The sequence below is a fragment of the Vulpes vulpes genome, chromosome 1, assembly GCF_048418805.1.
Source record: "Vulpes vulpes isolate BD-2025 chromosome 1, VulVul3, whole genome shotgun sequence".
Lineage (NCBI taxonomy): Eukaryota > Metazoa > Chordata > Mammalia > Carnivora > Canidae > Vulpes > Vulpes vulpes.
This window is the reverse complement of record NC_132780.1, coordinates 95,812,637-95,840,527: the sequence shown is the minus strand read 5'-3', so window position 1 is coordinate 95,840,527 and position 27,891 is coordinate 95,812,637. Positions and strand designations below refer to the sequence as shown.

General features: G+C 38.8%; 2 protein-coding genes across 3 annotated transcripts in view; both read right to left on the bottom strand.

Moving 5' to 3' along the window:
* Positions 1-24,866, bottom strand: part of LOC112919381 (vascular non-inflammatory molecule 3-like) — a 29,532-nt gene extending 4,666 nt beyond the window's left edge. The window contains exons 1-4 of the mRNA XM_072748252.1: positions 24,648-24,866; positions 10,209-10,294; positions 9,910-10,045; positions 6,950-7,151 (exon numbers count right to left, since the gene is read on the bottom strand). Of these exons, the coding sequence (XP_072604353.1) occupies positions 6,950-7,151; positions 9,910-10,045; positions 10,209-10,294; positions 24,648-24,784 (561 nt within the window). The 5' untranslated portion in view covers positions 24,785-24,866. The remainder of the gene's footprint in view (positions 1-6,949; positions 7,152-9,909; positions 10,046-10,208; positions 10,295-24,647) is intronic.
* A 231-nt stretch (positions 24,867-25,097) lies between these two features.
* SLC18B1 (solute carrier family 18 member B1) overlaps positions 25,098-27,891 on the bottom strand; it is a 32,703-nt gene continuing 29,909 nt past the window's right edge. Inside the window, exon 12 of one of the 2 annotated variants that reach the window (XM_025997848.2) lies at positions 25,098-26,835. In XM_025997848.2, the coding sequence (XP_025853633.1) occupies positions 26,793-26,835 (43 nt within the window). In that variant the 3' untranslated portion in view covers positions 25,098-26,792. Of the gene's footprint in view, positions 26,836-27,750; positions 27,838-27,891 lie in introns of those variants that run through there. The other variant, XM_025997849.2, reaches the window with a different exon arrangement.

The window sequence follows — 27,891 nt, the reverse complement described above, 5'->3', positions numbered from 1 at the left end:
TCAAAAGAAAGAATCAGAAACAGTCCTCTCTCCCACAGAGTTACAAAATCTGGATTACAATTCAATGTCCAAAAGCCAATTCAGAAGCACTATTATACAGCTACTGGTGGCTCTAGAAAAAAGCATAAAGGACTCGAGAGACTTCATGACTGCAGAATTTAGATCCAATCAGGCAGAAATGAAAAATCAATTGAATGAGATGCAATCCAAACTAGAAGTCCTAACGACGAGGGTTAACGAGGTGGAAGAATGAGTGAGTGACATAGAAGACAAGTTGATGGCAAAGAGGGAAACTGAGGAAAAAGACACAAACAACTAAAAGACCATGAAGATAGATTAAGGGAAATAAACGACAGCCTGAGGAAGAAAAACCTACATTTAATTGGGGTTCCCGAGGGCGTCAAAAGGGACAGAGGGCCAGAATATGTATTTGAACAAATCATAGCTGAAAACTTTCCTAATCTGGGAAGGGAAACAGGCATTCAGATCCAGGAAATAGAGAGATCCCCCCCTAAAATCAATAAAAACCATTCAACACCTCCACATTTAATAGTGAAGCTATTTAATAGTGAAGCTTGCAAATTCCAAAGATAAAGAGAAGATCCTTAAAGCAGCAAGAGACAAGAAATCCCTGACTTTTATGGGGAGGAATATTAGGGTAACAGCAGACCTCTCCACAGAGACCCGGCAGGCCAGACAGGGCTGGCAGGACATATTCAGGGTCCTAAATGAGAAGAACATGCAACCGAGAATACTTTATCCAGCAAGGCTCTCATTCAAAATGGAAGGAGAGATAAAGAGCTTCCTAGACAGGCAGGAACTGAAAGAATATGTGACCTCCAAACCAGCTCTGCAAGAAATGTTAAGGGGGACTCTTAAAATTCCCCTTTAAGAAGAAGTTCAGTGGAACAATCCACAAAAACAAGGACTGAATAGATATCATGGTGACACTAAACTCATATCTTTCAATAGTAACTCTGAACGTGAACGGGCTTAATGACCCCATCAAAAGGCACAGGGTTCCAGACTGGATGAAAAAGCAGGACCCATCTATTTGCTGTCTACAAGAGACTCATTTTAGACAGAAGGACACCTACAGCCTGAAAATAAAAGGTTGGAGAACCATTCACCATTCAAATGGTCCTCAAAAGAAAGCAGGGGTACCATCCTTATATCAGATAAACTAAAATTTACCCCGAAGACTGTAGTAAGAGATGAAGAGGGACACTATATCATTCTCAAAGGATCTATCCAACAAGAGGACTTAACAATCCTCAATATATATGCCCCGAATGTGGGAGCTGCCAAATATTTAAACCAATTAATAACCAAACTGAAGAAATACTTTGATAATAATACACTTATACTTGGTGACTTCAATCTAGCTCCTTCTACCCTTGATAGGTCTTCTAAGCACAACATCTCCAAAGAAACGAGAGCTTTAAACGATACACTGGACCAGATGGATTTCACAGATATCTACAGAACTTTACATCCAAAAACTCAACTGAATACACATTCTTCTGAAGGGCACATGCAACTTTCCCCAGAATAGACCACATACTGGGTCACATATTGGGTCTGAACCGATACCAAAAGATTGGGATCGTCCCCTGCATATTCTCTGACCATAATGCCTTGAAATTAGAACTAAATGACAACAAGAAGTTTGGAAGGACCACAAACATGTGGAGGTTAAGGACCATCCTGCTAAAAGATGAAAGGGTCAACCAGGAAATTAAGGAAGAATTAGATTCATGGAAACTAATGAGAATGAAGATACAACCGTTCAAAATCTTTGGGATGCAGGAAAACAGTCGTGAGGGGGAAATACACTGCAATACAAGCATCCATTCAAAAACTGGAAAGAACTCAAATACAAAAGCTAACCTTACACATAAAGGAGCTACAGAAAAAACAGCAAATGGACCCTACGCCCAGCAGAAGAAGAGAGTTAATAAAGGTTTGAGCAGAACTCAACGAAATCGAGACCAGATGAACTGTGGAACAGATCAACAGAACCAGGAGTTGGTTCTTTGAAGGAATTAATAAGATAGATAAACCATTAGCCAGCCTTATTAAAAAGAAGAGAGAGCAGACTCAAATTAATAAAATCATGAATGAGAAAGGAGAGATCTCTACCAACACCAAGGAAATACAAACGATTTTAAAAACATATTATGAGCAGCTATACGCCAATAAATTAGGCAATCTAGAAGAAATGGACGCATTCCTGGAAAGCCACAAACTACCAGAACTGGAACAGGAAGAAATAGAAAACCTGAACAGGCCAATAACCAGGGAGGAAATTGAAGCAGTCATCAAAAACCGCCCAAGACACAAGAGTCCAGGGCCAGATGGCTTCCCAGGGGAATTCTATCAAACGTTTAAAGAAGAAACCATACCTATTCTACTAAAGCTGTTTGGAAAGATAGAAAGAGATGGAGTACTTCCAAATTTGTTCTGTGAGGCCAGCATCACCTTAATTCCAAAACCAGACAAAGACCCCACCAGAAAGGAGAATTACAGACCAATATCCCTGATGAACATGGATGCAGAAATTCTCAACAAGATACTAGCCAAGAGGATCCAACCACACGTTAAGAAAATTATTCACCATGACCAAGTAGGATTTATACCCGGGACACAAGGCTGGTTCAACACTTGTAAAACAATCAAATGTGATTCATCATATCAGCAAGAGAAAAACCAAGAACCATATGATCCTCTCATTAGATGCAGAGAAAGCATTTGACAAAATACAGCACCCATTCCTGATCAAAACTCTTCAGAGTGTAGGGATAGAGGGAACATTCCTCAACATCTTAAAAGCCATCTACAAAAAGCCCACAGCAAATATCATTCTCAATGGGGAAGCACTGGGAGCCTTTCCCCTAAGATCAGGAACAAGACAGGGATGTCCACTCTCACCACTGCTATTCAACAGAGTACTGGAAGTCCTAGCCTCAGCAATCAGACAACAAAAAGACATAAAGGCATTCAAATTGGCAAAGAAGAAGTCAAACTCTCCCTCTTCGCCGATGAGATGATACTCCACATAGAAAACCCAAAAGCCTCCACCCCAAGATTGCTAGAACTCATACAGCAATTTGGTAGCGTGGCAGGATACAAAATCAATGCCCAGAAATCAGTGGCATTTCTATACACTAACAATGAGACTCAAGAAAGAGAAATCCAGGAGTCAATCCCATTTACAATTGCACCCAAAAGCATAAGATACCTAGGAATAAACCTAACCAAAGAGGTAAAGGATCTATACCCTAAAAACTATAGAACACTTCTGAAAGAAATTGAGGAAGACGCAAAGAGATGGAGAAATATTCCATGCTCATGGATTGGCAGAATTAATATTGTGAAAATGTCAATGTTACCCAGGGCAATATACACGTTTAATGCAATCCCTATCAAAATACCATGGACTTTCTTCAGAGAGTTAGAACAAATTATTTTAAGATTTGTGTGGAATCAGAAAAGACCCCGAATAGCCAGGGGAATTTTAAAAATGAAAACCAGAGCCGGGGCATCACAATGCCAGATTTCAGGTTGTACTACAAAGCTGTGGTCATCAAGACAGTGTGGTACTGGCACAAAAACAGACACATAGATTAATGGAACAGAATAGAGAACCCAGAAGTGGACCCTGAACTTTATGGCCAAGTAATATTTGACAAAGGAGGAAAGACTATCCGCTGGAAGAAAGACAGTCACTTCAATAAATGGTGCTGGGAAAATTGGACATCCACATGCAGAAGAATGAAACTGGACTGCTCTCTTGCACCAGACACAAAGATAAACTCAAAATGGATGAAAGATCTAAATGTGAGACAAGATTCCATCAAAATCCTAGAGGAGAACACAGGCAACACCCTTTTTGAACTCGGCCACAGTAACTTCTTGCAAGATACATCCACGAAGGCAAAAGAAACAAAAGCAAAAATGAACTACGGGGACTTCATCAAGATAAGAAGCTTTTGCACAGCAAAGGATACAGTCAACAAAACTAAAAGACAACCTACGGAATGGGAGAAGATATTTGCAGATGACGTATCAGATAAAGGGCTAGTTTCCAAGATCTATAAAGAACTTATTAAACTCAATACCGAAGAAATAAACAATCCAGTCATGAAATGGGCAAAAGACATGAAGAGAAATCTCACAGAGGAAGACATAGACATGGCCAACACGCACATGAGAAAATGCTCCGCATCACTTGCCATCAGGGAAATACAAATCAAAACCACAATGAGATACCACCTCACACCAGTGAGAATGGGGAAAATTAACAAGGCAGGAAACCACAAATGTTGGAGAGGATGCGGAGAGAGGGGAACCCTCTTGCACTGTTGGTGGGAATGTGAACTGGTGCAGCCACTCTGGAAAACTGTGTGCAGGTTCCTCAAAGAGTTAAAAATAGACCTGCCCTATGACCCAGCAATTGCACTGCTGGGGATTTACCCCAAAGATACAGATGCAGTGAAATGCCAGGACACTTGCACCCCAATGTTTCTAGCAGCAATGTCCACCATAGCCAAACTGTGGAAGGAGCCTCGGTGTCCATCGAAAGATGAATGGATAAAGAAGATGTGGTCTATGTATACAATGGAATATTCCTCAGCCATCAGAAATGACAAATACCCACCATTTGCTTCGACGTGGATGGAACTGGAGGGTATTATGCTGAGTGAAGTAAGTCAATCGGAGAAGGACATACATTGTATGTTCTCATTCATTTGGGGAATATAAATAATAGTGAAAGGGAATATAAAGGAAGGGAGAAAAATGTGTGGGAAATATCGGAAGGGAGACAGAACATAAAGACTCCTAACTCTGGGAAACGAACTAGGGGTGGTGGTGGGGAAGAGAGTGGGTTGTGGGGGTGAATGGGTGACAGGCACTGAGGGGGGCCCTTGACGGGATGAGCACTAGGTGTTATTCTCATGTTGGTAAATTGAACACCAATAAAAAATAAATTTATTAAAAAAAAGAAAAAGAAACTCCCCACATAAGATGGGACTGACCCCCTACGAGTTCATGTTCGGTCTTTCTCCACCTATTATCCCCAATTTAAAACCTGAGGTGCTTGCTTAGTTTGATGATCACCAACTCCTTTTCTCCCTCCAAATGTTACAATGAGGGCAGCCCAGGTGGCTCAGCTGTTTAGCATCTGCCTTCAGCCTAGGGCGTGATCCTGGAGACCCAGGATCAAGTCCCACGTTGGGCTACCTGCATGGAGCCTGCTTCTCCCTCTGCCTGTGTCTCTGCCTCTCTCTCTCTCAATCTGTGTGTGTGACTATCATAAATAAATAAATAAATAAAATAAAATAAACCGCTGAGCCATCCAGGCTGCCCACACTGAATTCTTTAATATCAACAGCACTGCCGGCATGAACAATAACACATTAAGAAAACTAACTTTGCCATATCTCCCTATGATACTGCTAGGTCTATATAAATTAAGTATATTTAAAGTGAATTTAGACAATGTAATAACTAAACCTGTTAATCTGTAAGCCGTTAATGATTTTTCCAGTTGGATTATTGCTTCCAAACTCCACTTCGCCTGGGCTCAGGAGTGCTTGCTCAGGTTTTTATTAGGCTTAATGTGTACCTATGTGTATTCTAGCAAGACCTCCTCCCCTTCAGTGAAAATCACTTGCTCCTCCACACCCTACTCTCAGATGGTAGCTTATCCTTTCTCCTGCAGTGAGCAACTCAAGGAATGCAAGTAGCCTAAGTGGCCTCAAGGCATGATGAGGCTTTTCTAGGAGTAAAAACTGCACTCTTCCTGTGGATTTTGCTGCTATAGAATGAGAGCTTTATGTTGGGCATTACGTGGCCTCTAAAAGGACAATCTGAGTAAAAGCAGGAACAAGATCTAAGAGAAGTAGAGGAATGGCTGACATCTTTAAAGCCTCTGAGGGATAGAACTACATCTGAAACTAGACCTACTCTTCCTGTGATTTATAGGTTTTCAGATACATAAGGAAATTCCATGGGGGAGGTGTTAAGTAGGTTTCATTTGGGGTTTTCCACCATTGCAATCAAAACAATTCTAATGGAGAGTGCGTGGCTGGCTCAGTTAGTAAAACATGCAATTCTTGATCTCAGGGTCATGAGTTCAAGTCCCAGGTTGGGCATAGAGCTTACTTAAATTAAAAAAAAAAAAAAGACAAGACTTGATAGAATGAATGACTAAACTTAGTATAAAATGTTAATGGGGCAGCCGGGGTGGCTCAGTGGTTGAGCGCCTGCCTTCAGCTCAGGGCATGACCCTGGGGTCCTAGGATCGAGTCCCACATCTATCTCCCCACAAAGAGCCTGCTTATCCCTCTGCCTGTGTCTCTGCTTCTCTCTCTCTCTCTTTCTCCCTCTGTCTCTCATGGATAAATAAATAAAATCCTAAAATAAATAAATAAATAAATAAATAAATAAATAAATAAATAAATAAAATGTTAGTGAATTGAGCCAAAAAATTAACCCTGCTATTAAATCATGGATAAAATAGCATTTCACCTTCTTTCTCAGAGACTGTTAAAATCTTTGTGAGGCTGTTATCACATTGTTTCAATATTCTGCCATATTCTATTTTACGATTAATTCAAACTCAGATTCCTTATATATGACCAAAGTAAATGAAACCCCCTTTTCAACTAAAACATAATAATTAAGAAATGCAAGAGCACCTGGGTGGCTCAGTCAGGTACACATCTGCCTTTGGCTCATGTCATGATCCCAGGGTCCTGGGATCGAGTCCTGCTCAATGGGGAGCCTGCTTCTCCCTCTCCCTCTGTCCTTTCCCCCAGCTCATTTTGTCCCTCTCTGTCTCAAATAAATACAAGTTTTTTTAAAAAATGAAATAATTAAGAAATACACTCATAACAACAAATGAGTGTACATACTTATCACAAACAAATGAAGAAACTCTCACCTTATGGTAGCTTGCCATCAGCCTACCCTTAGAATCAGATACCACACCAGAGTTGTCTTGGTAATGACCACTGGGGTGGGGGGGACTCTGAGGGTCACTGGCATTGCATGGCTTCTTGTCCCCAATATTCGCCACAATGTAGATAGAGTTGTCCTTGGCCAGGCAGCGGAATCTTTTTTGCACCACAGTGTAGCCAAATGTAGTTTAATAGACATTGCCTCAAACTTACTATATTCCAGTGATTTCTAATCTTCCAAAATGATACTTTATTTGTCAATTACTTAGAACACAAGATCTAGGTTAAGAATCAAATCAGAAAAGATTTAAATTTCACACGCAATATAATCTTCATCTTTCTCAAAGTAGTGCCAAATCCATCCACATTGCGAGCATTATCCCAGAAATAAGAAGGGATTGAGGTGATGAGATAGGTGGAATGATAGTTGGTTTCAAATATCTGAAAGGCTCTAATGTGAAGGTGGTGAGTCATACATATGAATATATAATAAAGGCAGTACAAAGACTAAAGTTATAGAGAGACAGCAGAAAAGATAAAAATCTTAGCAACCAGAATATTTTCAAAGGAGTAGATTCACCATCACTGGTAATTTCAATTATAATATGGTGCATCCAGGTATTGAGACTCTATTCAGTTAGCAAGGCTCAAATGGAAATTAAATGTCTATTTTTGAATTCCCGCCATGCTAATAACCGATATGAAACCTTAAGCCTCCTTTTTCCCCTGATATTTAGAATGTAAATAGTTATACCTACTATACTCATAAATTGAATGAGATAATATGTATACTGTACCAGGCACAGTTCCTCGAACCAAGTAGATGCTCAATAAAGAAATAATGGCCAATACGGATTTTGTAGCTACAAGAAGACAACCCAAGAAATTGATGGATTTACTGCTTTTAGAGGCCATTGGATTCTGTCCATCATCTCTCAGCTCCTTTACCACTGATGAGCTAACCTTTGATTAGAAAGAACAGATTTATGACTATTGCTTCAAAACCTTTGTGGTAATATTTTGCCCTCAGGAAAAACAGGGCAATATTGTTAACACTGATATTCAATTCACTAAGACCTTCAGTAAAACTATCACATATTTTCTTTTCTTTCTCTCTCTTATTTTTTTCTAAATAATTAATGTATTATAATGTCTTCTGTTAGTTCTTCATGGGTAAAACCCAAGGAAATATGGGATGTGTTATATTCTAAATGATAGTATTTAAATACATAGGGATGACCATGTAGCCCTCTATTATCCCCTTTAGGGATAAATATTACTAGGGAAGAAATGCTGGTTTTCTTTTAAACCAATATTGCCATTATATTAAATATTGGATCTCTCCTTTTATAACTCAGAGCTGAAAGCTTACCATTTGAATAAATTCAAGACTCCAATAAGCTAAAATTTCATTGGTCACCTACCTTCCCGGTTTAAAATAATTCATCTGAGATTGATGATTATCAGGCTTCAGGACACATTTCCCCTAAGAAAATCAGTTTTATCAGCCCAGACAAATAGAGTAAATTTTAGTATCAGCCTCTTGAATTATTGCAAATTTGAGTCCTTCCTGCCCTGGAAAAAAACCCTTAATCAAGTAAACATTGAATTATAGTTATGTGGTTACTGTAAACATAGACCATGCAAAACTCAGACAATATTGTTTTTAAGGTGAAAATCCTGGGGTGGGACTGACTCACATCCTAGGTTGCAGCGTTGGACTCGACTAACCAATTTCAAATGTCAAAATGATTAAAGGTATTCCCTTTTTTTGTGCAATATAGTTCTGAACAGATGCATGTAAGTTTTAAATTAGCAAAATAAATTACTTTTTAATGCATAGATTTTGCCTTTTAAAGGAACTACATATAAACTATTTTAAAAAGTAAATACACCTAAAATAACTTCATAAACCTTTCCTAAGTTTTATCCAGATTTTCCCCTAAGAAAGCTATGATTGAACTACAGCTAATTAATTATTACTTAAATTTCTCAGACAAGAAAACAAGGAAGTCAGATTCAGTTTTAAAAAGTAATAGTGATAGCACAACGGTGTTTAGATTCTACGTGTATTACTTCACTTGAAATTCTTATCTACTGTGTAAAGAAAGTAGGAGAGTAAATTTTATTATCTCTGTTTTATGAATTAAGAAACAGAGATGTCAAGCATATAGGTTATCTGCCACATGATACTCAGCTAGGAGGTAGTAGGCTGTGCTCTCAGAAATAACACTTTCAAATCTCACACAATTTCCATTCACCATAATGATCACAATGCAAATGATAGTGATGTCAAAGCTCTTTGGAAACAGAAGTTTAAAAAAAAAAAAAGAAACAGAAGTTCATTTATCTTTTTACTGTTCCTACAAAGGAAGTAGGTATTCACGAGTGGGCTTCCTTTATGTGGGAACGGAGGTACCAGATATTACAACTTTTTCGCTTCGTTGAAACCCAATTAAGCATATTTATTATAAAAACTATATATACACATACCATTCATTAATGAAAACTACGATAAATAACCAACCAAGCATCATCAGCTCAAGTCATGCCAGATGGTACATGTTATGAGGCATTAGAGGCTTGTGAGTCCAGAACAGTAGATTGGTTGCCAGCAAGAATACTAGGCAAGTTTAATGGATTTGCTATTTGTATTTTACAGTATCACAGTTTTTTGTTCAGAAATCAAAGGGTAGGGCAGCCTGGGTGGCTCAGCAGTTTAGCGTCACCTTCAGCCCAGGACCAGGTCCTGGAGACCTGGGATCAAGTCCATGTCAGGCTCCCTGCATGGAGCCTGTTCTCCCTCTGTGTCTCTGCATCTCTCTCTCACTGTGTGTGTCTCTCATGAATGAATGAATGAATGAATGAATGAATGAATGAATAAATAAATAAATAAATCTAAAAAAAAGAAAAAAGAGAAATCAAAGGGTAATGACATTACCTCTGTGGATCTCTACATGAAATCCAGTTTGCATCAGGGTCTGGGATATCTTCCAGATAAGGGCAAATGGTCTCCCTTGTGAAGACCCAGCCATAAATTCCATCTTCTGGGGTAACAATGATATGTGTGCCCTGTTCAAAATAAATGGGTGCAAAAAAGTTTTTCATAAATTCTAAATACCCACATTCTTTCCAAGTTTCAAATTTCCTTTACATAAAAAACAAAACAAAACAAAACAAAACAAAAAAACAAATTTCCTTTACAGTATCCCAGCCAGCATAAGAAAGCTCAATACCTGCCCGGCAGCAGTTTATCTGCTTTCTCCAAAACACCTATGCTCTTATTCACCAGGAGCAAAGCTTCTTCTTTTGGGACTGGTGTTTCTGTTCTCTTTGATAATATAATAAATAGCATGTTCATATACTGCAGCAATAAAAGTGTCCAGGGCACTGACACTCAGAACAAAGAGGGCAAATATTGTCACATTTTGGAAAATACAACATAATCACCACTAAAATTTAGTGATCTTCGATAAATTCAGTCTTGTATCTGGTATCCCTGGAAAAACTGTTATGATAAGGCCCTGCTTGCTACCAGCTATTTATATTTTCTCACAAATACATTACACAACACATTTAGAAAGGATGTTGTGCAAGAAAATGAACAGCCAAAAGTACATAATTAGATTGACTCAGGTATGCAATGCTCTTGTTGACGCTGGTTCAGAGGTTTATTCAACACTAAAAGTGAAATTAATGAACTGATCATATGAGTCCACCCCAATCCAAAAATCTCTTGGGCTCTTTTTCTAAATAAAATCTATTTTCCTGGTAATTCGATGTTTCCATTAATAGAGCCAATACTCAACTCTTCTAGAAGGCAGCCATCATAACATTGATTTGTTGTGAACTTATGTATGTGGCTGCAACAGAAACAGAACAGAGTGTCAGGTGAGCTCCGGCTTTAACAGAGTTCACAAAATGCTGAGGGAGAATAAATATACGTGCTTATTATTGAGTTCACTTGTTGATGACCAGTGGCCCTCAACTTTTGTATTATAAAGGATTTCAGCAGGAACCACAGTTGCTGGTCTCTCTTGGAAAGGACTGTCAAATAGTCTGAAATGTGGGAACTTTTTCTGAACATTTTGTAAAACACAGATTTTAACATGGTCAGTAATAATGAGTGTCCACTGAGCTGAGTCTCTGGGCCTGTCCAGCACTTGGCTGATGCTGTAGGGTTCATGTGCTAAAAACCAAGAAGCTAGGCTTTGGGTCATACAGTTTCTTCATCTTTATAAAACCTGCCCATTTTTTTTTTAATTAATTTTTATTGGTGTTCAATTTACCAACATACAGAAAAACACCCAGTGCTCATCCCGTCAAGTGTCCCCCTCAGTGCCCGTCACCCATTCCCCCCCGCCCCCCGCCCTCCTCCCCTTCCACCACCCCTAGTTCGTTTCCCAGAGTTAGGAGTCTTTATGTTCTGTCTCCCTTCCCGATATTTCCCAACATTTCTTTTCCCTTCCTTTATATTCCCTTTCACTATTATTTATATTCCCCAAATGAATGAGAACATACACTGTTTGTCCTTCTCCGATTGACTTCACTCAGCATAATACCCTCCAGTTCCATCCACGTTGAAGCAAATGGTGGGTATTTGTCGTTTCTAATAAACCTGCCCATTTTTTAAGTGAAGTCCTCTTCCCTAAATTCTTGTATTAATACATCATGCAAAATCTCATTTTTAGGAGATGGTTTCCCTGTGCCTCTAAAAAACTAAACATTTTAAAGATATAGAGTTGTCATTTATTTAACTCGAGTCTCTGACATGGTCCTCTGCTTTTCTCCCACATCTAATGTATCATAAAGTTTCTTTTAAACATCTCTTCCTGTTCTCATTTATTATGCTAAGCCAGATTCTGCCTTTTAATTCATCTCCCTACCTGCCACATGCCCAAAGTTGTTCATTCCATCCATAGCCATCAGAGGAATTTTCTCTGAAGTCTTAGCTTTTGTTATGTCACTTAGACTCCAAAGGAGTCAGGGTTTTTCTATTCTTTAAAACAGTAATTCTACAGATGTGGTCCTTACTTCATGAGGGATAAGCAAGTTGATTTTGCAAGATATACTGATAAATACTTTTGATAGTTACAGATTGGGGCACCTGGGTGGCTCAGGCAGTTAGGCTTCCAACTCTTGATTTTGGTTTAGGTCAGGATCCCAGCCTCATGAGATCCAGCCTTGTTGGGCTCATGCTCAGCACAGGGTCTGCTCTGCTCCTCCCCCTGCTCATTCTCTGTTTCTCTCTCAATCCCTCTCTCTCTCTCTCTAAAATAATAAATAAAATAAAATATATTTTAAAAATAGTTACAGACTACCATGTTTATTAGAAAATTTATGATTCATAAATCAAATCTTTAAAAAACAATAAAAAGAGGGCACCTCAGTGGCTCAGTTAGTTAAGTCTCTGCCTTCAGCTCAGGTCATAATCTCAGGATCCTGGGAACCACTCCTGCTTCTGGTTCCTGCTCACTGGGAGTCTGCTTCTCCTTCTGCTCCCCCCCTCCTCATGCTCTCTCCCTCTCTCTCAAACAAATAAATAAAATATTTTTTAAAAGAAAATTTATGACTCATAAACCCATAGACAAGTAGAGGTTAGGATGAGGCAACATGAAAAATGTCCATCAATCTCAAAAGAATACTAAGTAATAGATGGTGTATAGTTAATGCAAAAATCATGAAAATAATGGCATAATGACAGGATTAGCTGAAATTTGGGAAAAGATGGCATTGTTCAAGTTCTACAACCTGGATATATTTCTACAACTTGATTATATGAACTCTTCATTCAGTGATGTCAAATCATTCCCTGAACTCTGAATACTGCATGCACTATTCTACTTAGATGATTCTATGTCTATTTCTCCCTGAAATGTCCTTGCCCACCATCTAAGTTCCAAACCCATGCAGAATTCTCTCAAACCATCCCCAGTCCTAATATTTCTAAAGTCTCAGAGCATATTTTTCTTGTCCTGGTGAATGTCTGTCACTGTTTACTATTGTCCTGACCTTTAATTTAAATGTAATACTGAGTGATGCCTGGGTGGCCCAGTGGTTGAGTTTCTGCCTTTGGCTCAAGTCATGATCCTGGGGTCACAGGATCAAGTCCCACATCGGCTCCCCACAGGGAGCCTGCTTCTCCCACTGCCTGTGTCTCTGCCTCTATCTGTGTCTCTCATGAATACATAAATAAAATCTTTAAAAATAAATAAATAAATTTAATATTGATATTTTGTTTTGTATATGTATGTCTTGTCTTCTTAAATATACTAAAAACTAATTTTGATGTATCTTTTCAGAGCATCCATGTCAAATAATTATCTAGATATAATGCATCTCAAGGTTGTGACCCCTGAAGGGTAAGAAAGTGTCTTGCTGACTGCTAAACCTCATCATGCCATCACATATGTGACTGGTGAGGGAGCTCAATACATGGATGAATCTTGAATGAGGTCTTCTACCCAAAAATCCATGTTTGCACATTGCAGATTTTTTGAAAACTCTTGTGTTGAGATGGGGTTTACTTCATTTATCTTCTACAGTTCAGAAGGGTAAATCCAACTCTGATTCTTGCTTCCTGCCTCCAGACTATTAGTTAATTCAATGAGAGTTCTAAATTCTCTCTTAATTCTTATATTTTTCTGATGCATCATCCTCATAAATTCCTTAAGAATAGGGGTCATGTTATGATTCTCTCTGCTGTTTTTGTAGAGTTTTGTACCATGCTAAGCTCCGTAAATGTTTTCTGATTTGTTAAATTCAATTTCCTGGCCTAGATTTGGAATAGACCCCCTTGTTTGAATGTGAGTTCATTTAAAACATAGAGTTTCTTTTAAGGTTTACCTCTCTCATTCTAGAGTCATTAATACTAGTGCCATCTTATTTGGGATCCTTTCTAATCCTCACCTGGCATAGGGAAACCAGTAGGTTTGGAAATTGGAGATTTATATCTTCGGTTTGGTTGATTTGGTTCCAGAATTTAAAACCCTTCTATTCCAATAAACGTTTTCCATATCTGAATATTCCTTCCTTCTCCCAGCCACCCCTCTACCCCCCACCATTGCTGGCCATGTGGCCTTATGCCCTGAAATAATGTCCTTCAGATACAAATTAATTTCAGAAAAAATTATCTGAGGGTGACATAGAAATTGTAAAACTGCTAGATCGTTTAGTAATGAGAAGAAGGAAACTATTTTCGTATTTCAGGTTGAAATTCTCAGTCTTGTCTTGGTTCACCTGACTGTGTGAATAGAATCAAAAGAAAATATGGAAATTCTCCTCTACTCTCCCAGTTACCAATTCCAGGAAATGTACCAAGTTTTTATTATGTTGAAATCCACAGAGACCTGGATTAAGTGTTACCAAATGTGATTAGTAATGCCTTTGCCTCATATGTGTCTAAGGAATAAGGATTGTGGGTGTAAGTTATTTAAGCAAGGTATTTGTACATGATCTGAATGACAGTTTGAAATTATTGTGAGGTTAAGGAGAGTTTTGTATTAAATATAATTCTGCTTTAAAATATGCAAGGCATATTCCCATCTTTTAAAGAGGAAAGCACTTTAGAATAAAATCTCTAAGAATTTGTTGGCCCTCCCCAAGTCTTTATTTCCAATATCCATTGTTAATCCTCCCCTCCATTTGTGTTATCAAGGTCCTGACTCTGGCCAAGAACTCCTTTTATAGGCTCTCCATCAGTCTCCTGATTCCACTCCTAACACCTTAACCTTCAATCAATACGGTAAACCATTAAAGTTCCCTTAACCATTGCTCTCATTGACTTCCCGTATATATATCAAATGCTTCCCATAAAAATCAAGGCAATCAAGGCAATCAGAGCTTTCTTCCACTTTCTCCCATTTTCATTCTCCTGTTCTTAGCTTAGACTACTCAGATTACTATACTTTAATATATTCACTACTGCTCTGATCCTGGAATGATTTCTCAATAAATCCTGTTCCTTTACCTCAAGTCTTTCCAGTCTTTCTTGCTCTTCTCTTCTCTGAACTTTTAAATGTACTTATGTCAGTAGCTGTATTGTTGATAAGATATGGTATTTTCATTCCTTATTTTACTGTTTCTCCCCCCCACAGCATTTTCTGCTTCAAACCTTTCAGCTACCTGCTATGAACTGATAACTACATGTCTCTATCTTTAGCTCAAACTTCTCTCCTGAACTCCAGGGCTGTTTATTCAACTAGAAAGAGACTTTTGCAAGCTTCCAGCAGCATCAACCCACTTGCCAGCATCCATGCCTATCAATTCTGCTTCCCCTCCTCTCTCTTTAAATGACTGCCATGTCCCTCTCTACCCTTGTACCCTGGATCCCAAAGACATTGCTGTAAGGATTCTGCTCTCTTACTCCATAAATTTTTGTCTATTGGATTATTATCATCAGCACACAAATATCATATTATATCTCCTATCTTAAAAAGAAATTGTCTTGATCTGACACCCCCTTGCAGTTCCTGCTCCATTTCTCTGCTCCATTTTACAAAACTCCTTTTATAGGGTTATGTACATTCTCTGTTTTAATTCCTTTCTTCCCATCAAGATTTTGCCCCCACGATTTCACTCTTATCAAGGGCACTGTTGATATCCACCTGACTAAATCCACTGGTTAATTTTCAATCTTGTCTTCCTTGACATGTTGGCACAGCTGTACCTCATTCTCAATTGTTTTCTTCCCCTGCAATCTCCTTGTTTTTCTCCTTCCTCCTTCTTGGTTTCTGTACTTGTTTATTTTGGATTTCTTTCTTTCTTTTTTTTTTTATTTTTTTATGGGCTCCTTCTTATCATCTCTGACCTCTTAACATTACTGTATCCCGGATCTCAATTTTTGGAAATCTTTTGTTCCAAACTGCACTCACTACCTGGGTGATCTCATTCATTTCATGGCCGTAAATACCATCTCTATGGTAGTGACTCACAGCTTTATGTTTGTAGCTCAGACCTCTTCCCTGAACTCCAGATGCCTGTGTCCAACAAGGTCTCCTCAAAACCTGCATTCGGCTCAATAAAGACATATCAGATCAACATAATCAAAACTGAGCTTTTAACCTTCCCCTCCCAACACTTCTGCAGTCTTTCAGATCTCAATTAATGGCTTTTAGTCCTCTAGTTTTTCAGGCCAAAGCCCTTGGAGTTATCCTACTTCTTCCTTTGTCTCTCCCTCTACATACTTTCAATCAGAAGATCTTTTTGCTACTGCAATCCCAGGCCAAGCCACCATCATCTCTGGCCTGAATTACCCCAATTCCCTCCTACTTGGCTTTGTACCACTATTTCTACTTTTGCCCAACAGCAATCAGAAGGATCCTATTAAAATATAAAACTAACTGTGTCACTCCTTTGCTCAAAATCCTTCAATGGCATACCTTTCAATGAGTAAAAAGCCATGTTGTTGAAATGCCTGCAAGTCTCACTATGATCCAGCCTCCCGTTACTTCTAACATCAACTCCTAGTAATTTCCCCCATGTTCATGTGGCTCCAGTTGTACTGGTCTCCTTAGGGTTGCTCAAGCATGTCCTCGGGGGCATTTCTGCCACCACTATCCTCAAGAGTACTGTCTCCTATATGGCCACTTTGCACTTGGAATTTCCCTTTCCACTCCCATCTGCTCCATCCTCCAAAACACTAAAGTTATTTTTTTAAAGTTATTTTAAAAAACTATTTAATTCATGGTAATATTCTACTCTAAACTCCTTCAATGCATCCTTCTGTTAGTTTCAGGATAAAGTCTAGACATCCTTTGTGCTTCAATGATCTGGCCCTCACCTCCTATTTTTATTGTTTCTCCTTCCTCTTCCTGCTTTCCTTCTCCCCTGCCCTTATCTACTGGACTCTTTACAGCATGCCATTCTTCTGTGTCTTTGCACACATGACAAAGTCTACCTAGAATGCCCTGACTGGTTTGCCCCAGCTGGCCTTTGAGATCTTTGTTGTCTTCCAAGGTAAAATGGACCCACTCCTGGCCCTTATACTTATCACAGCATTATCATTCTATGACTTTTATTATACTGTTAAATGAGATGCTTGAAAATGCTTAGCACAGTGTGAGACATTTTCTAAGTGTTCAAATTTGATTACTATGGTTATGAATAATGGTGATGATAGTGATTCTCTGTCATCTCTTCTAGACTGGGATCCTTAAGAAGCAGAACTTTCATGCTCTTCCTTATCACCATCCTGCACAAGGCCTGCCTGACATCTAGTAGACATCCAAGAAGTTCTTTGACTTAAGATCAGAAAGACGTCTTCAAGGATGTTCAGAGAAACACCCTTTATTTATAATAGGAATTAGTAGTAATAATAATTGTAATAAATAAATAATCAAAAATTAGAAATCCTAAGCATCTGTTGAACAGGCTAAACCACAGAAACAGGTCCAGGGACAAAGACAGTTGAAAATGATGACTCCCAGTCAGCTAATGTTGCTTCTTTGTTCAGCTCTGTAGTGAGAAATCATATAGACACCTGCTTACATGTGGGCACAAAGCCTGTATTGTGACAGATGTGCATCCAAAGTTCATGGTTCCCACAATCCTTGTGAAGTAAAGAATATGGCAGGTCAGAGGAAGTCAGACAATGGGCCTTTTGCTTTTCTGCTGTTAGTGGTAAGGAGAGACCCTGACAGCATGCCTGGGACCACCGTGCCTCACCTCTCCACATTTTGTTTAGGACTACATCATGGAGTTTACCCAGGATTTCAGGGCAGCCAGTCTGGCCATGCTCACCATATTCATCAAGAGGAGAGAGGACACACAAATATTGTCTTCACCAATATACCAGATGAGATGCAACCAGGAAAACAGAATCCACATCAATTATTTCAAGATAATTTAAAAGAGGGATTTGGTTAAAGAGATATTTGATGAATGAAGGACATGGAAGGAACTGTTGGCTAACAAAGAGGGCAACTGCAGAAAGCAGCTATCACTCCTGGTGTTGGTAAACAGAGGGAAGAGGGAGTGCTAGGTGCTAGAAGCTTCCCAGAGGAGCCTGTGGAGATGAGGCTCCGACTCTGAGGGAGGGTGTGCCCTCTAGCTGGAGCTGAGGAGCTAGGTCCTGAGAGGAGGGCCTCCAGGGAGCTGTAGGACTCAAATCTCTGGAGGAGGCAATGGCTGGTGATGGGAGTTTTTGAAGAAAGGCAATGACCCTGGGTCTTTAAGAATGGGAAAGAACTGAAAATTAGAAGCATCTCCTACCTGAGCAAACTACAGCTGCCAGGTGGATGGGGCAATTCTGATTAGGTAGATGAACAGAAAGTCTTGCCCTCCCCCCTTCCAACCTTCTGTATTCCTCTAGGCTCCCTCCAGGCCCCCTATCATCAGAGTCTAAGAGGGAGCCAGGTGGCAAAAGAGAAATAGGTTTGCCTAGTCCTACCTAGCACACCATCACGAATAATGTAGAAAGGTGGGTTTGGAGCTGAGCGACAATAGCTTAATAACTAGTACATGCATATAACTGCACACCATCCAGCAGTGAAAAATGTGTGAAATTAGAGCGGTGCTTATTTACCTGGATTAAGCTCACAATTTCTTATATAGAAATAAGAAACACAATGTATTTTTATGTGATAAATATGCATATACGCAAAGTTCAAAAAGATCCAAAACAATAAGAAGTAGGAATATATGCATATTTAATAAAATACCAAGAAGTCATGGGAATGATCTAGAAAAATCTTAGGATAGCGATTTCCTCCAGAGAAGTGACCAGGGAAAGGAGGAGAATGTGATTGGAAGGGGATACAGGGGGAATCTGCTTCATTTCATAAACTGGCCAGTGGGTACACAGATGATTGTTATGCAGTCCTTTATAATTTCTGTGTATCTGAAATATTTTCATAATAATTTTTTTGAGAGAGAGAATGCTCACCTGCATGAGAAAGCAGTGTGGGGAGTGTGGGGGCAGAGGGAAAGGGAGAGAGAGAATCTTAGCAGACTCGCCTCTGACTGCAGAGCGCTGGATCCTGCAACCTTGAACTGAAATCAAGAGTCAGAAGCTTGGGATCCCTGGGTGGCTCAGCTGTTTAGTGCCTGCCTTCTGCACGGGGTGTGATCCTGCAGTCCCGGGATCGAGTCCCACAGCGGGCTCCCTGCATGAAGTCTGCTTCTCCCTATGCCTGTGTCTCTGCCTCAATCTCTCTCTGTGTCTCTCATGAATAAATAAATAAAATCTTAAAAAAAAAAAAAAGAGTCAGAGGCTTAACCCACTGAGCCACCCCCATGCCCCATAGTAATTTTTTAAATAACTTGGAATATGCATTTGTTTTTTAATAAGTGAATGTATCATAAGGAAATTCAAACAGGGCTTTGATATTTCTAAGTTCCAAGTAGGCTCTTTAGCCCAGTGTGGCTTCCTGTCTCTCTTATCTTCCACAGGACTAAAGCCAAACACTGTCTTCTATGGAGCTCCTGCTACCCACTGTGTTTTGAGGTTATTATATCCAAGACCAGCAGAAGAATAGTTCCATTGCACAGGGCTTTTGCATTTAGAGGTTTTGCATAACTCATTATGCAGAGTTAACGTCACAAAAATTAGTTGATAGTAATCCAATTGATTAGATTATCTGATCCAGTTGATAGTAATCCAAGTCCAAACACTGAACAAAAAAGAAGAGACACTATTTGGCTCACGTACTGGCAGGTCTAGTGGAATATTGGTTTCACCCGGCTGGATGGCTTGATACAGGTGCTTAAATGATGTCTTCATAGTTCTATGGTTTAGCTCTTCCTTGTCCTCATCCTTGGAAATGTTCTTCATTTGCAGAGAAGATGGTTCCCAGGTTCATATGTTCTTTGTGCCCCTGATCATGGAAGAGAGTGCTTCCTTTCCAGCCATTCTATCAAAAGTCCTAGGGACCACACTCATAATCCTGGCTTTAATCATGTGCTCAGCCCTATGTAGCCTCCTAGTGCAGTGGATTGAGTCTGTGACTGTCTAGGCCTGGGTGATATACTGTACACCTTGGAGCTAAGGTAATCTCCAACCCAAACTACATGTAAAAAGTTCCTTTTAAAAAAACAAACAGGGAAGAAAAAAAACCACAAACAACAATAATCACAACAAAACCAGGGGAGACATGAGGTCTGACAGAAATATTCACCCTAGGAAACAAAAAACTTCTGAGGATAATGCCTGATTCCCTTGATTATGTTGGGCTCCTCTCTCTGGGTGAATCCAAGCCTCAGACTGCAATGAAAGCAGAACAAGTGGCACTGGGATCCCTGGGTGGCGCAGTGGTTTGGCGCTTGCCTTTGGCCCAGGGCGCGATCCTGGAGACCCGGGATCGAATCCCGCATCAGGCTCCCAGTGCATGGAGCCTGCTTCTCCCTCTGCCTGTGTCTCTGCCTCTCTCTCTCTCTCTCTCTCTCTCTCTGTGACTATCATAAATAAATAAAAATTAAAAAAAAAAAAATTAAAAAAAAAAAAAGAACAAGTGGCACTTCTGAAGGCCCACAAGCTCCCTGGCATCTATTTCACTTATGCCTTTTTCATTCCTTCTTAGACATTTTATCCTCCCACTGGACTTCTTACACTATCACTTTGTCATCATTTCCAATACATTTGGATTCCTTTCAAATCCGTGAGATGTTCAAATGACGAATAGTCTCCTAGCCATGAGGCACGAGTTAGGACTTGACAGCAAGGCATACTGCTGCTCTCCAACCTCATGCTTCCTGCTGGTATTTTCACTAGTTGAGGGGATATTTATATCACCTGCCTCCTCACCTGTCAATTATAAGCAATTGCTTTTACGTCATCTCCAATGATGGTGCACTCACTAATTCACTAATATGTTCATTACATTGCTAAAATACTTAAATCTCAACTCAGATATGGCTGTATTGGAGGTGTGATCTGATCCATGAAATATTTTCATTAGGATCCATAGATCGATTGGGTCCCAAATACAGAGAATTGTGGGCATTCATTCTCTCTGTTCTTAGAGATTTTGCAATTCATTCAGCTTCTTTGTTCTAGGCACTGTGCTACAGTAGAAATACATACGGGATGAGTAAGCATGATTTCTGTCCTGAGAAGCTCATTTTAGTGGTAAGTATATCAAATGTGATGGTTTTTATAATATGAGGTGGTATTCCACAGGAGTAAAAAGTTAGCTGTTTTCCACTTTTCTGTAAGCAGTACTTTGTCTTGGATAAGGGTCAAGTTTTTGAGTCAGCTGGACTGGGGGCAAATAATTAGCTAATCGGGAATTCTCTGTTAATTGTATCAACTTTGAAGAACTTATCTAACTCCTGAACTTCTGTGTCCCTATCTGTAAAATGACATTATTATACTTACCAATATCATAAGGGCTATAAGAACTTATAATGGATATAAATAAAGTCTTGTAGGTATAAACAATTTTAGGTCTCACATTCTTTTCTTTAAAATTTATCACTTCCAAAAGGAGGATATTTCCCAGCTCTGTTTCCATATCATAAGGGTAAATTTTGGGAGAGTGTGGTGCATAGATACTGCTGCCAGTGAATAGAAGTCTTTTAAAAATAAAACCAAAACCAGCACTGCCATTTTCCCAACAGAATTGAGTATGTGGTTATGTCACCATATTAGTCACATTGAGAAAATAGCTAAGCTTCTAATTACACTGAACACTTAAGTACTTTTCCTATGCTTTTCTGGAGAAAATTAAAACAGATGTTTAATGGTCTCATTTCAAATAAACTGAATATAATAGAATTATTTGTTAGCATTATGAATAACTAAACAAAATACAAAAATCTTTATATTTGGTAGTTCTTGAAAAGTAGGCTGACATGATTTTTATTGGACACATTCCTACAGCCCAAGCCAAATGAATTCAATAGATTTCAAAAGGAACAAGCCGTTTATCGAGCTATGGAAAACAGTATGGTATCCACATGAAAATTTTCCACCAGAGTCACAGCAGAATCATGGAAGAGTATATTAAGGCATGTGAAAATACCAACCTGCCAAAGACAGTTTTGAAAGTCAGTAACTCTGGCTTTTCAGGGGCATTCATCAAACTGAGGTTCAGAACAGAGGTGGTACTGTAACAAATGCTTAGGATAAAATCAGAAAAGTTTTGTTTATTGAAAACATAACTCATAGAAGCCCTCCAAAGTTAGTAGTAGATTTGGCTGTAGTTAACAGCAGGAACTCCACAGGAAGTATATGAATCTGGTAATTGGAAGTAAATTTCCAAGGAAAACATGGAATAATGTTGGATGTCTAAAGGGCAGCTTACACTTAAGATGCACAAAATTGGTTTCCTAATTTGCATCCCAGACTCGCTATTCCTTCAGTGCTCTCTGCAATTTGATGTCTCCAGCTGCTCAGGCCAAAAACAGGAGTCAGTCCTGATGCTTGTCTTTCTCTCATACTCCCACAATCTGGCAACAAATCTTGTCACCTTGACATCTAAAACATATCTATTCGGATCACCGTACAACATTCTATATAAGTGAGTTTATTTACCTCTATCTTCTCTCACTAAATATTCATAAGCCATGGGGGGGTGCATAAACTTCATTTTATTGAGCACTATAATCTCCTATTTCTAGAATACTATCTGGCACATTATAGGTGCTTAATAAATAATGGCTGAATGAATGAAAAGGTAAGTGAATTAAATGTGACTATCTTGGGTGATGATATAAGTTTATTTTCTGTCAAAATTCATTCCTTTTACTATAGGACTGTGACGGAGCTCTTTACTAACCATATGTAAAAACCTGTCCCTAGGGCAGCGCAGGTGGCTCAGTGGTTTGGTATCACCTTCAGCCCAGGGCCTGATCCTGTAGACCCGGGATCCAGTCCCACATCGGGCTCCTGGCATGTAGCCTGCTTCTCCCTCTGCCTGTGTCTTTGCCTTCTGTGTCTTTCATGAATAAATAAATAAAATCTTAAAAAAAAAAAAAAAACCTGTCCCTCAACCTTCACTAGTTTCCATAGCTACTGTGACCTTTCACTAGTCCATAAATTTATAACATATGTTGTTTTTAATCAGAAATTCAGAACTTAATCCTACCATAAGTTGAAAAACAAATGAGTTGTCCCAATTCTCAAAACTTCTATGAGGAAGACTATCCAGCTATTGACCTCTTTTCTGGCACAAAAGAAAATTTACAAACACCATAGATAGCATCAACTCGGGACAGGAACGATGGGAAAATTAGCTGTCTACTATCACATCACCCAATGTTTTCCTCTTTGTGTCTCTCCAGAGCTAAGAAAAGCTGTTTTCTGATAACCCTTATATAAATGTCAGAATAACCAGGTATGCCATAAAAAATATGGTATTCATAGTCCTCTAACAAAACAGAAAGAACATGGTAAAAGAGTGAGAGAAAGTATGAGAGAGTAAGAAAGGATTTGACAGTAGAGAGAGCATGCCGATGTGCACTTAAATATATTAAATATTTTGTATTAGAAAGTTTCTAGATTATTTTTCCTCAGGAAAATTACCTTTACAAGCCAAGGAAGACAGAAAATTTCAAAGCATGAGGTCTTATGCTTTACAAGAATGTCTTTCTCCCTAGGAGGTAGATTCTGGAACAGAGAGACTCCATGAGGTTGAAGTGTTGTACCATCAGTGGAAACCTTGGAATATTTTCCAGACACAACTCACTGTCCATCCACTTCAGAAATTAATTTATTACTTAACTCCATGAGATTCTCTTCTCCTTAGCTTCTAATCCTAGCCTCACATATCTTGTTCACATATGTTCTCCAAATTTAATAAAAATTTTCAATTATAAATTATTGTTAAATGGTATCAAAGCAAAAATCTTTTCAACAAATGCCAAATATATATAACAATATTATATGCCGCATATGAGATAATTCAGTTTTCATCATCTTGCTGTGGTGAACATGCACATTTTATAGAACTATAGCATTTTTGAACAAACAACAAGGATAGTTAACATATCTGTGAGGTCCCGACATGGAATACAATTCACCTGAGGGTCTGGGATATCCTCCAGATTAGGAAAAAGGATTTGTTTCCCTGGTAAATTTCCATCCATAAAGTACATCTTCCAGAATCACAATAATTTGAGCATTCTATTCAAAACAAGTGAAATCAAAATTATTTCTTCATATGTAACATAGACAATAGATTCCATATTTCTGCTAGTTCTCCTTTCCATCCCATAAATTATGATTAGCAGAAAAAAAAAGAATACCTGTCAAGCTACCTGCTTAATCAGTCTCTTTAGAAATCTATATTCTTTGGGACACCTGAGTGGCTCAGCGGTTTGGCAACTGCCTTTGGGTCAGGGCGTGGTCCCAGGGTCCTGGGATCCAGTCCCACTTCAGGCTCCTTGCAGGCAGCCTGCTTCTCCCTCTGCCTGTGTCTCTGCCTCTCTCTATGTGTCTCTCATGAATACATAAATAAAATCTTAAAAAAAAAAAAAAAAGGAAATCCATATTCTTCTTTATAAAGAGCAGGAAATTGTCCTGAAAAAGAAGTGTTTCTGTGTTGTTGTTTAGATTTTTATTTATTTATTTAGAGAGAGAGGGAGAGTGTGTGCACAGCAGGACAGATAGTTTGCAGAGGCAGAGGGAGAGAGAGAATCTCAAGCAGATTCCCCACTCAGCACGCAGCCCAAGGCAGGGCTCCATCTCAAGATCTGAGCCAAAATTAAGAGTCAGACACTCAACCGACTGAAGCACCCAAGCACCCCATAAGTGTTTCTGTTTTATTTGGCAATATAACAGCATGTTCATATACTGCAGCCATAAAAGTATCCAGAGCACTGACGTGCAGAGTGATTAGGGCAAAATTTGGCCCAAAGATTTGGAGAGAGAAAGTGATCATGGCCAAAGTCTGAATTCTGAAAGTGAACGTACATTAATTTAGTATTTCTAGAGCAGAAAGCATTTATATAACATAAAACTAGCTGCCAGCCAACAGGCTTTTATTTTATGATCTTATGAATATTATGTCCGAGCACTGTTGTGGAAAAGAATGTTGCAGTTCAATGAATACAATCAGAAAGTATTACGAGGATTGTACTACACGTACTATTGATAAGATTTGATCAAATTCCAAAAAAAACAAAAATTCAAATATGATGCAATTGTACCCTTCTACTGATAGAAAGAAAATAAATTAACTCTGAGGAACATCATAATACAATAAGCATTTCATTTATTAAGTTACCATAACTAAGTAACACATTTTTTTCTGTTCTATTAAATGATTTACATCATGTTTATTTTTAGAAGAGAACGATTTTATAATATTTGCTAGTAGGAAAATACACTACAATATAATATCCGGAACAAAATTCACCCAAATTGATGCTCCAACTTAGCTAATAAAGACTAAGAACATGTGCTCCATAGAAGCATGATTTTGTGTTTAGTTTATTCACTGCTGAATCCTTAGCACGCAACGCACAGATTGTGCAGGTGCTGCTCTCTGGTGGTAGGCCACAGGAGGCATCAAGGCCGCGGCTTAGCCAGCCCCAGGCCTCAGGCAACTGGACTACTTCTTCCTCCTTACCTCCCGCCCCTCCCCGCAAGCCTGCCTTTCTTTCTCTTCTTTCTTTCCCAAGCAGATACAAGGGAGAAGTATGTCAGGCTAATGATCATAAAGATAACCTCTGTTATAACCCAGATAAGATATAATTTTCATTTTGTTAAAGGCAAATTCATCACATAAAACTGTTTGAAGAATACACATACATTATGTGACCTCAGATACCTTCCTAGGACATCCATATTGTCCCTTCCCTGATCCCAATCCTACAATGGAAGAGATTTTTCTAGTTGCTTTTTAGGTTGTGGGTTGTTGTTGTTTTTGTTGTTGTTGTTGTTTTAATTTGGGCCTTTTAGTAAAAGTCATTCAAATACTTTTTAGAGAGCACAGTAGAGTAGCAACAAGTAAATAAAATTATTCCGTGCTTTCCGTCACACTGAGATAAAGTTTTTGGTAAAGGTAAGGATTATAAACAGGTCTACTCATATTTTCTGCTTTGACTAGGATTTTCCATTTAAGAAATAACTTCTTACCTCTATAATATAGAACAGTAAAAATAATTTTGAGAAAAATGGTCAAGCCCTTTAGTGAAAAACATAAGGGAATAGGTATTTTTATGAATTTTTAGCAGAGGGTACAATAGATTATTAGTATGTGATTATATATTATATATAGTTATTATATTAAAATAGGTCATTGGTATAATCTATTCCTATATAGCAGATTATGAATGCCTTTAGAGTTTAGAGAGCATATAAATAAGATGCCCACACTTTATAAGACAGGAACCTGAGGTAATTAGAGAATGGTGTGCAACTTCACACTCCTGATTCCAGAATCTCTCCTTTATATCCAAGCTATCATGCATGTGTCTGTGCTCTGATTCAATGTCTGCATCCAAGTGTCTGGATGTGGGAGTCTTTTAAAGAACACAATTTACAGTGACCACCTTAGGGCACCTGGGTGGCTCAGTCAGTTAATCATTGGACTCTTGATTTTAGCTCAGGTTATGATCTCAGGGTCATGGGATAGAGTTGGGCTTCATATTCACTAGGGAGTCTGCTTGATATTCTCTCTTTCCTTCTCTCTCTGCTCCCTTTCCCCCCAAAATACATAAACATATCTTTAAAAAAATAAAGTAAAATGACCACCCTAAGGACTGTCAAGTTCTTCCATCTCTCCAAACATTATTTGGATCATGACCTACTTCCATGTGACTTAACACATCAATTAATAATACTTCTTGGAATACTGCTTGGAAACAGGTAAGATGGTGAAGATGAGCTACAGTCTTTTCTTTTTGAAGGTAGGAGCAGAAACAGTCATATTTGTCTTTCATGTCTTAGCATTCCCAAATTTCCTGGATGATTTTCCTCTCTTTGTGGCTATAAAAGAGAGAAATGATGTTAAATAGGGTTTTTTGGCCGCAGGGAGAAAAAGGCAATGGCTTTTGATGTGAAGTCAAGATGATGACCCAGCTCCCTTTCTTCTCTGCAGCATTTCAAAATTGTCTCATTGAAATTGAGACATGAGTAACAAAAATAAAGGCATGGAAAACAGTAACTTAAATATAGAAATATCCTTGAAATATAAAGATAAAGGGAATCATCTTTACAAACATTTGCTATAGAGGCAGTTGAGAGTGTTTTAAATCTTTAGAAGTAAAAGATTCAATTCAAGACCTAGAACTTCCAGACAGCTGTTCCTTCCATGGGTCCTGTCCCAGTGCTTTTTTTCTTTGCACAAAAACAAAAAAACAACCTTAGAACTTCCAGAGTTTACATTTTCATGTTCATAAAAGTGGTTGAGTAAGTAAGCGTTAACTGCTTTAGTTTAGCTCAGTTATAAAACATTGCCTTGTCACAAGGAACATTGATTAATCATAATTCACTGCAAATAGTGCCTACTTTCTAGTTTACCATTTTGTGGTTTTTTTTTTAATTTTTTTTTATTTATTTATGATAGTCACAGAGAGAGAGAGGCAGAGACACAGGCGGAGGGAGAAGCAGGCTCCATGCACCGGGAGCCCGACGTGGGATTCGATTCCGGGTCTCCAGGATCGCGCCCTGGGCCAAAGGCAGGCGCCAAACCGCTGAGCCACCCAGGGATCCCCCCATTTTGTGGTTAAGGGATTTTGTTACGAGGGTGAAACTTACAAATGATTGATAATTATTTAGTCAAATATTCACTATAAAAAATGGTCATACCTCAAATATTGATGCATCTGATGGTCTCTTAGAACAGTGTTCAACTGGGATAGGTTTTACCTTGGTAATAAGGGAGAAGAGAAGGGTTGTTTTTGCCTTGCACTCTCCTTCTTTGAGCCCCGATTTCTCACCTAAGAGCTCAGGTAATCATGCCTGTTCTATCGCCTTCACAAAGTTACTCTGAAAGGCAAAGACAAATCAAAGTCCTCGGTAAGATTATGATGGGATCACAGT